The 10,709-nt window shown below is 40.3% G+C and overlaps 1 protein-coding gene across 1 annotated transcript in view; it reads left to right on the top strand.

Moving 5' to 3' along the window:
• The window catches only part of OSBPL8 (oxysterol binding protein like 8), a 189,228-nt gene that overhangs the window by 125,353 nt on the left and 53,166 nt on the right, over positions 1-10,709 (top strand). The window contains exon 5 of the mRNA XM_026648813.2: positions 6,274-6,344. Coding sequence (XP_026504598.1) covers positions 6,274-6,344 — 71 coding nt within the window. The remainder of the gene's footprint in view (positions 1-6,273; positions 6,345-10,709) is intronic.

The following is a 10,709-nucleotide window of genomic DNA, read 5'->3' as shown; positions in this document are numbered from 1 at the left end:
GCGGCCCCCGCGGCTCGGGTCCGGCGCGGCTCCGGGTCGGACCCAAACCCGGCAACCCCGGCCGGAGCGCGGCTCGATTCCTGGGGGCGGGGCTTGCAGCAAGCCCCGCTCCCAGGAATCGGGCCCCGCTCTGGCTAAAGCCGACCCTGAGTATATGGCATATGAGGGGAGGGGCTGTTGGGAGTGCAGCAGTGCCCTGGCCACTATTCCTGGCTGCTGTAACAGCCCCTTGGAGATCATTGCAAGCTAGGCTTAGGTTAGAACAGCTTTTAACTTATCCTAGGCGTGAACTTGACCCTGCTTGAACTTGAATCTGCTTTAACTTATCCTTGGGGTGTACCTGCAGCTCTGAAATCAGGTGAGAATTAAGTTTGTCACCTTTGCCATCCCACTTGGTACTGTGCTAAGTACATCTCAGCCAGACCCAAGGATTGGTCTCATGAGCACAAAGTGGGATGTGATGCATAAATCTGAATTGATTCACACATTGGGACAGAAGAACTCAGAGTATTTTGTTCTTAGTACTATAGTTTTTGTGTTGAAATGGACACAAGGACTTTTAAGGCTGACACATCTGTCTGCACATATCTTCTGCTCAATGTGCAGAATATTTAAGTGTACCCAAGAAACCAGTTACAAGAAAATGAAAGAAGAAATTAAAAAGATGAACTGAAAACTGTCAGTGATTCAGATTGAAGAACTTGAGACCTGGGTTGATTTTAAACACTGCTTCCAGCCCCTCTGGCATTGTCAGTTCCAACCTCGGACAGTGACCTCAAATGCATTTTGCATTAGCATTTAGTGCCACGAAATGCAGACTTCCAGTGCCTTAAGGGCTAACAGAAATACAAATATAGCAATAACACAGAGCATTAAGTTCAAACAGATGGATCCTCCTCTGTTATGCCATGTTATCTCCATCAAGATTCTATATGCATGTATAAATAAATTCACAGTGTATGGCTGATGGAAAAACCAGGTATATTTTTGTCTACAATAACAAAAAACAAATATACCCTCTAACACAAATTGTTCCGGAAGGTAATAAGTCAAGGGAGCAGCTAATCAGAACATGGTATCTACAAAGTGAAATTCATATTGACTACAGAGTTTTGGCTAACAAACAATTTTAGTGTTATTTTGGTACAAATCTCCTTGAACGAATTAGACTAATAGTGCTTCTGTTAAAATAAGCTTAAAATACACAGATGCTTCCATCGTATGAGAATACATGGCAAAAGTAGTGTTTTACTATATAAGGCTGTGACTAGGTTAGAGGTAGAATACTGCATTTTATAGACTATTTTCATAACACCAAGGAGAAAAATCTGAAGAATATATTTAGTAGAAGTTTTAAAAAGCTACCTTACTGTTGCTGGAAAAGAGGCAACACCAAGGCAACACAATTCTGGGATGCACAACTATGCAGGGTTTTTTTTTGGTAGTGGAACAAAGCTCTTTACTGCAAAGGTTCAAAATCCGGGACACTGTATAAATAGCAAGCTGAGTGCAATAGTTTTTGCTTTGGTTAATTTTTAAAGTTTAATTGTTCAATAGAATAGTAAGGGTTTGAAACAAGTAATACAAATTAGTTTGATACAACTGAACACTTAAGAGAGAAGAAACTGAAGCATGAAGTGGAGTTCAAATAAAAAAAGATGACCGTGGATCAGATAGCATCCTAGTTTCCTGTAATTCCTCATGTCCCAATTAATGTATGCAGTTTTCATTTGTGCCTGGTGTAGCTAATTAAATCTATGGAACACTTTAGGAAAGTTTAGTGTGTGTGTGTGTGTGTGTGTGTGTGTGTATGTATGTATATAAAATTAAGTTCTTAAAGCTGTCATCCTTTAACAGAAAGTTGTGAATTTATAGCTTCTATCCTTTTAATCACAATTCTTGATGTTAAACATTCTTGTTAATTCAACTTATGTCTTTTTGTAATTAGGATAGCTATTTTCTGTCCCTTTCTCCATTAACTTTTCTGCTTAACATCCAGGAATGTCAAAACTTAGACTAAGGTGGGTGAGGTAATATCTTTTATTGGATCAACTTCTGTTGGTGTCCGAGACAAGCTTTTGAGCCCAGACCTGAAGAAGAGCTCTGTGTAAGCTTGAAAGCTTGTCTTTCTCATCAACAGAAGTTGGTCCAATAAAAGGTATTACCTCACCCACCCTGTCTCTCTAATATCCAGAGACCACTATGGCTACAGCACTGTATAAAACTTAGATTGGTCTCTTATTCTCTGTGTACTAGATAGAAATATGTGCTTGTCTAAATTGTTGCTTTAGTTGAATGACTTAGAAAATTTATTTTGGTTGCCTTAAATTTTCAGGGAGCTGGGTTCCTTAAATTTTCAATTATGCGCCTTCACAGTCCATATCAAATATCTAATTTAATTTTTTTTTTGAAGGCCAGAAGGAACCGTTATCAGGAGTGGCAGAAGCTCCCTTAAAGTGTGTGGGGTGACTTGCGCCAGAACAGTGGCCCCCGCCCCTGTGCCACCTCTTCTTCCCCTCCCCCCCATTGTTTGCCCTTATGGCATAGCCCTCCCACTTTTAAAAGTGATGGGGCCATGGCCCCGCCCCCTCCCATTCTGGCGCCCCTGACGATTAGGATCTAGCCTGAGCTCCTGCACAATAGACTGTAGAATTTCACCTGGTCATTTCTGTATTGAACCTAATGACTTCTGGTTGGGCTAGAGCATATTTTCTCAGAATGACATCCAATTTTGATTTAAAGACTTACAGTATCTGAAAATCCACCGTGTTGATTGGTAGATTGTTCTAGTGATTAATCCCTCGCTGTTTAAAAATGTGCACCTTATTTCCAGTTTATTTGTTTAGCTTAAACTTCCAGTCATTCTATCTTGCTATGCCCTCATATTTTAGATTAAAGAGCCCTCTATTACAATTTTCTCCCAGTGTAGGGACTTACACACTGTGATCAACCTTCCATTTAACTATTGCTGTTACCTGGGCGCTGCACTCCTTGTTCTGCCGGGGAGAGACCCCACTCCTTCCGAGCCCCAGCTCAGGGGCTGCTGCGGTGGGGGAGAGGGAGAGACCTCCTCTCCTTCCCAGCCCCAGCTCGGACGACTTGTAAATGAAGGGTTTTAATAGCCTTCTATGAGCCACTCAACGGGAAGATCTACAAGGAATACAGTTGTCTGTGCACAAAGAGGATTTAGAATGTGATGTCCTTTTAAATTAGTACCCAAAAGGAATAAACATATTTTTAATGTACTGAAATGTGACGCCCTCAAAGTTAGTTTACAAAAATGTGAATTTGTTTTTGGCTACCAAACCAGAACAAAGAGAAATATAGCAGTTCTTGCATAACCTGGAAATTCCTTATATGAAATGATTTAGGGCAGTGGTGCTCAAACTTATTTTTTCGCTGGCCTCTTGAAAATTGCCGAGGGTCTCGGTGGACCACTTAATGTTCGTTCCAAATGCTGTTTGTATCATTAGCTTACAATTGTAAAGTGCTTTGGATAAATGCGCTATATAAAAAAAACCTTTATAATAATAATTGTTTTTCATTCTACAAATAAAAGCACACAACTCACATTTTAATATCAGTAGTTTTACCTTTCTAATGTGATGGATGTGCCCTCTCTCCCTCGCCACAGCAGCCCCTGAGCTGGGGCTGGGAAGGAGAGGAGGTCTCTCCCTCTCCCCCACCGCAGAAGCCCCTGATCTGGGGCTGGGAAGGAGTGGGGTCTCTCCCCGGCAGCCTCTGAGCTGGGGCAGGGAAAGTCGCCTCTTTCTCTGGCTGCTGCAGCCCTGCACGTCCCAAATTCCCTCCACCCCCTCTTCCCCCCCCCCCGCCCCCCCCCCCCCTTTCCCCCCCCCCCCAGGCCACCACCTCACCTTACATGTGCGTCTTCTCCAGGGTTCAGGCTCCTAATTAGTGGAGCCACGCCTTCACGGCTCCACTAATAAAGTGGGTGGCCTTTCATTCTGTTGTGTGCGGCCGCCGAGGCACACACCTTAGAGGGAACTATCCGTGGACCACCTGAATGGAGCTTGCGGACTACTAGTGGTACACGGACCACAGTTTGAGAACCACTGATTTAGGGTTTCTCGTCAAGTTAGTTCTCATTTGAAGTTACTTTTTGTCACATGACTCCAGCACCATGAGGAAATTTCTAGAAATGGATATTTGTGCTGGATCAGGTCATTAAATGGTATCTGATAGGCATCATAAGTCCTGGAAGGGTGCAGATGCTGGCCCAGAGATGGGCTCTGGAAAATACTGGTTTCTGTTCAAACCAAAAAGAAAAATTGTCCAACTTTACAGTGGTGAGGGGGGGAAATCTACTTTTAGGGTGTGTATTGGGGGAGGGGAGGAGGAATGAGCAACCCATCTTCTTGAGGGAGGCAATCTATTTTTTCCACAGGACCTCCCTACGTACCAGTGTCTACACAATTCCTAATTCTTAAGGCAGTCCTTCAACCTGCAGGAGAGGTGTATCCCATTGGAGTAATTACTACCCATGCAACATTTCTGTCTGGTGACCTAGCTTTCTTGTGGCCCAAGGCTTTATGGTATATTTGCAGTCAAAATGGTGCAAGGCCTTTCATCTGGCTGGGTCTATTCTGAGGTATGTTCTTCTTTCTGAGGTGACCTTTAAATTATCTGTGGTGTACCTAGATGGCATAGTAACAAGTATACTTTGATATACTGAAATATATGCATCAGGAATTTTTTATTCTTGCACTGGAAAAAACTATTCCAACAAAATGGAGCACTGATATCTGTTCCAGCATTTCATCACATGCATGGTATTGACTTCTTCCGCCACTTTATACTTAGAACATTTCATGCTGTAAAAGTGAAGTGTGCCATCAAGTTGTAGGATGACAGCTTTGACACTGATAAAAGCCCAGTGTTATTGCCTAACTTACACATATAAAATACTGTAGATACAAAGGAGTGTTAACTTTAAAACAATTGAAACAAAAGTTAATATTGTATATATCACACACACCATGTTGGACTCAAAATGTAAGCACATGTTAAGATGTGAAGCAATCTTTAATCTGGAGAAGAACTACAAAAGGGCAGTTCCATCTATGTTGTGTGTGCACTTTCACATATATTAAACATGTCAATTTACTGCTTATGTACAGTAGTTGGAAGTATTTTAATGACCATGGCAAGGGAATTTGTTGTTTTTTGTTTTCCTCCTTGAATTTATATCTGAGAGACCAAATAGCTAATAAGTTCCAACCAAAGTATGGGCGGTGACACTATCTCACTATTTGGAATCTTCATTAGCATAAATCCTGGAAGGGTGCAGGTGCTGGCCCAGAGATGGGCTTTGGAAAATACTGGTTTCTGTTCAAATGAAAAAGAAAAATTGTTCAACTTTGCAGTAGGAGGGAAGCTGCTTTTAAGGATTTGCATGTGTCCAACTGTTTGCTATAATCATTAGTACAGGTATATATGCATTACAGGTGTTCGTTTGGTAGTGAAAACTGTGACGTTGCATATCATTTTAATTGTAACCCTTTATTCTAAAAAATTTACCTTTTTCAATGAAGCTTTCCATGCTTGCATCTGCCTAAAAGTTAATTTAAAAAAAAAAATAGAGCAAAATCTCTTTGGCCAGCTTTGAGTCAAGTTTTTTTGTTTGTTTGTTTGTTTCTATTTAAAACAAAACAAAACACATTTTTTCCAGTGCCAGGAAGTATCTGGAACTTGTAATTGCATGTTTTGTTTTTTAAAAAGCAACGAACAGTGAGGAGTGTCTATTTAATTTGAAAAAAGTTGGTTCTGATTTAATAAATTTGCCTGTTTAAAACATTGTGTACTCCATGTGCACAATATAAAACTCTGTGGCGTGTAGAGGTGCACATTTTGGGCAATATTTATGGTGTATGTGTGAGCAGCTCAGAATCTCAACACTTCTAAGTCTGAAATGGCAGTTGGGAAAATTGTATATAATGTGAAATTTAAAATATGAATAAATACATTATTCTGTGTATTTTCAGTGAGGAAACTAATTTTGTTAGAAACTCAGAAGTAGCTGTACAGCAAGTGATATGTTGAAACCTCAGATGTATTTTTACTAAACAATGTTATTTAATCACATTTTAAGGGGGCAGTGTTTTTATTTTTTTAATTTAATTGCATAGTTCTGGATGATGACCAGACGAGTGAAAATTGCTAATTTATGTTTTACTTTTCAAGAGCCAGATAACTCATTTGAATACACTACATTTTATTTTATCATATTGCAACAATGTCATCTTCTCTTTTAAGGTTTTGATAGAGGGAAAGATGATGTGTCACAAAGTAAAGAAGATTCAGCACATTCAATGTCAAAAAGCAAGGTAAGCACAGCCAGCTTTCCAAAAGCTGGTTTTAAAATATGCAATTACACAGTGGAGTTGTTCCATGCACTGGGTTTAAATGCAAGTGTATTTAGCCACAGTGAGTGTTAATCTGGTGGACTGCTGTGAAGACTTCTCAAGAGAGAAGGATTAAATATTATTAAAAGCATAGTGTCTACTTTATTAGGGTGACTTTAAACATAAACCTACAGTGCAAACTCAGGAAATTGAGTTATAGTTTCTCATGTCGTCTTGCTAAAAATCTCATTTAGAAGATGGCATCTCTTAACTTAAATCCGCTGTACTTTTGGGCAGCACTGGTCTTGATATAGAATGTGAACTTCCAGCCTTTTGTAGGTGAGAGTGCCGTTGATTGAGTCATAATATCTCCTTATGGGACGAGTTGAGGGTTGTGGGAAAAGGTGTGTTTTCCAACAATCATTCTATTTATATGTAGTTTGTGTTTTGAGATACGAAAGTATTCTTAATTTAATGTTGCTATTTAAGAGCATGAAGTAGTCATTCATGAGTTCAATATGAAGTCCCATTTCTGTTAAGCAATGAGGGCCTCCTAGGAGGTGCAAAGTGCCATCATCTCCCAAGGCAGTCAACAGTCTACTGATCTTTAGTATAAGAAACTATGGTCACTGCTTTCTTTACATTCATTTTAAAACTAGAGCTGGTCATTAATTTTTTGACTAAACATCTTTCATTAGAAAATGCCAATTTGTTGAAGTCGCATCTGTTCTCTGGAGAGATTCAGTTTTGATTAATTTTGCATTTCAAAAAAAGTATCGAAATGATCAAAACTTCTTGTTGTAACTGTCTGCGCAAAATAAAAAACAAAAACCAGAGCCCAAGCTCCAGCCTGAGTTTATAACATCAAAGCATCATTTACACAGCTACTTTTAGTGTGAAAACCCCACTTCCGTAAGTCTGTAGACCTGGTCTGGGAGACTCAAACCCCTTAGCTTAGATCCATTTGTACTTAGAGCCTGATGAGTTATTCATATAAAGGATTTCCGGAACTTGCCTCTATATTGTAAGATGTGGTATTTTTACATCAGACATTTTCTAAGAGTTTTAAGAAATTCCCAGATTCTGGCCTAGGACATCTTAAATGTGGAAGGTCAGTGTACTACTAGAGAGAACACACTATTGCCATATTCACTTTGTTTTTTTTGCTTCACAAGTTGTCAAGGCTAAATCACCACTCTGGCACTTTGAGTGCAGAAGGTAGGGCCTGCAAGGATTCTAAAAATTAATACTTGCCACTCCAGGCTTGTATTAAATTTCCAAGGTTACAGTTTTTTTCTGACCTTAGCTTGGTAAACACTGCCACCACCCAAATGCAAAAAAAAAAAAAAAAAACAACCTTGGACCCAGGAAGGAACACTTGGGAATTCCTCCCTGTGGGGTAACCTAAAGCCCTTTCACTCCTCCGGGGAAGAGCTGAGGAAAAAAAACCAAAGGAAATTAGCTGTAACCACCAGCTAATCAAACAGCATATGCACAAACCTCTTAGGACACCAAAAGTCCAATGCGGTCTTAAAAAGGTATATTTTATTAAAAACAGAAAGGAAGAAAATACATCTGGAACTTAGGCTTTTGCTAGATTTTAAAAGAGCAATTCCAAAAATTAAGCACCCAAACTAGCCTTCTTGAGGGTTCATCTTAATGGTTACAAGCAAACAAAAGCATCGGGTTAGCACAGAGGAGATCCACAAGCCAAAATAAGCAATAAACCCGATAGCGTCTAACTAAACATTCCCTATCCAAATTATTTTTTCTAGGTATGGAAGATACTTTTGCATACCTGGTTCAAACCTTACACAGCATTCCTGCTTATAGCATTACTGCTCCGTGTCGCTCCAGCCCAGCAAACAGACCAAGGGAAAGTTTCTTTCCCAATTTTAAAAAGTTCTAGCCTTCCCATTGGCTCTTTTGGTCAGGTGCCCACTTCTTCTTTTTTTTTTTTCTTTACCTGCGGGACTTTTTAACCCTTTACAGGTAAAGCAAGTAGAGAACAGCTACAAAGAGGGATTTTACAGCTAACTGGCTGGCTGGGTGTCCATCAAAGGGAAAAACCCGCCACCTCTCCCCCTTTCATTACCACACAGGTACTTTAAGTTTACAGTCTATGGCTGCAGAAATCTTACATTTGAAAAACCTGTACTTGTAGAGACTGGTGTAATATGAGGTAATTTTTATTTGTGATGCTTTGTGACCCCCTAATTTTGCTGTTCACATCCATGCTACAACTTCTTGGTCAGGGCCTAAGTGTCTAATATGTAGGTCTGCCTTTGGTGACTCTTGTGTATTTGGTGGCACATGAAGTTTTAATGTGGAATAATGGCCTTCAGTATCTTTCTAATCAACAGTCTGTAATGTATATCTTTCTGTGTGGTTATAAAAAAGGTCACATTTTGCACAACATCTGTATGAATAAGAGTAAACAACTACCGTTTGGTCACTGAATTGAAATTATTTGTTTTTATAGATGAGATTTTCTGACCGTTTTTTCTCAGGGCATTTCTACAAGGACAAAGTGAAAGCTGTTTAGGTACCTTAACTGAATGTTTCAATTCAATGGCAAAAAAAAACACCCTGTTAACACAGCGTTAAGGTTGCTTGGTAGTATGTCGACCCCTTGTAGAATGTTGAGTTGAGGGAAAACTCAAACTTCTAAAAACAAGGAAATTCATAGTTAAGATTGCCATGCAACTTTAATTCTGCCCTTTTTGGGTAATGCATGCTGCCAACCCCACAATTGCTGAAATGTAGAAGCTCTTCACCAACTTTTTTACTGTCCATTCACTCTCCCCCACTGGATTCCATCTAACATTATTAAAGGGAAAATAGGTTGCCCACATTACCTTCTGTCTCTTCCTCTGGACCTGGCAGTAACCAAGGGAATTATTAGGATACACTGTCGGTGCAGTTAGTGTGTTAACTGCATTTTCTGCTTTTCAAAAGTTTGAGTTGTCCTCAACATTCTGCAAGAGACAACATCCCACCAAGCAACCTTTTGACTGCAGCAGCAGTCAAAAAAGCTAACAGTGTTAGGAACCACTAGGAAAGAGAGAGATAATAAGACAGAAAATATCATAATGCTACTACATAGTATACCCACACCTTGAATACTGCATGCAGTTCTGCTCTCCCCATCTCAGAGATGCATTAGACCTGGAAAAGGACAACAAAAATTATTAGGGGTATGGAACAGCTTCCACATAAGGAAAGATTTAAAAGACTGGGACTGTTCAGTTTAGAAAAGAGATGACTAAGGGGGGGATATGATAGAGGTGTATAAAATAATGTGGAGAAAGTGAATAAGGAAATGTTATTTACCCCTTCACATAATATGAGAACCAGGGTTCACCCAATTCAATTAATAGGCAGCAGGTTTAAAAAATATACAGAGGTATTTCTTCACACAAAATACAGTCCACCTGTGGAACTCATTGCCAGGGGATGTTGTGAAGGCCAAAAGTATAACTGGGTTCAAAAAAGAATTGGATAAGTTCATGGAGGATAGGTCCAGCAATCGCTATTTTGCCAAGATAATTGTCCTGTTCTGTTCATTCCTTCTGAAGCATCTGGCACTGACCCCTGTCAGAAGATAGGATAGTGGGCTATATGGACAGTGGTCTGATGCAGTATCGCCGTTCTTGTGTTCTTACCTACATTAATACAGAGTTATCTGCCATTGAATAGAAACTCACAGTTCAGGCACCCAAACAGTGCCAAACTTCTATAATAACAGACAGTCCCTACCTCAACGAGCTCACAGTCTAAGGCCTGGTCTATACTCCACAGCTTACGTCAACCTAATTATGTCAGTGTACATACTACAGCCTTGTCCCGCCGATGTAAGTACCCAGCTACACCGACATAACTCCACCTCCAAGAGAGGGGTAGCACTTATGTCGTTGTTGTTCGAGCAATGCAGGGTTTGTGTAGACCAGGGGTCAGCAACCTTTCAGAAGTGGTGTGCCGAGTCTTCATTTATTCACTCTAATTTAAGGTTTCGCGTACCGGTAATACATTTTAAAGTTTTTAGAAGGTCTCTTTCTATAAGTCTATATTATATAACTAAACTATTGTATGTGAAGTAAACAAGGTTTTCAAAATGTTTAATAAGCATCATTTAAAATTAAATTAAAATGCTGATCTTATGCCACCAGCCTGCTCAGCCCACTGCCAGCCTGGGGTTCTGTTCACCTAGGCCAGCAGCGGGCTGATCAGGGCCTGCGGCCGGGACCCCAGACCTGGGGAGGGGTGGGGTGTTTCAGGAGTCAGGGCAGAGGGCTGGGGGAGGGGGGTCAGGGCAGAAGGCTGGTGTGTGTGTGTGGGGGGGGGGGG

The sequence above is a fragment of the Terrapene carolina genome, unplaced genomic scaffold (assembly GCF_002925995.2).
Source record: "Terrapene carolina triunguis isolate 2854851 unplaced genomic scaffold, T_m_triunguis-2.0 Scaffold68, whole genome shotgun sequence".
NCBI lineage: Eukaryota > Metazoa > Chordata > Testudines > Emydidae > Terrapene > Terrapene triunguis.
The sequence above is the reverse complement of the archived record's forward strand: the minus strand, read 5'-3'. Positions and strand labels throughout refer to the sequence as shown.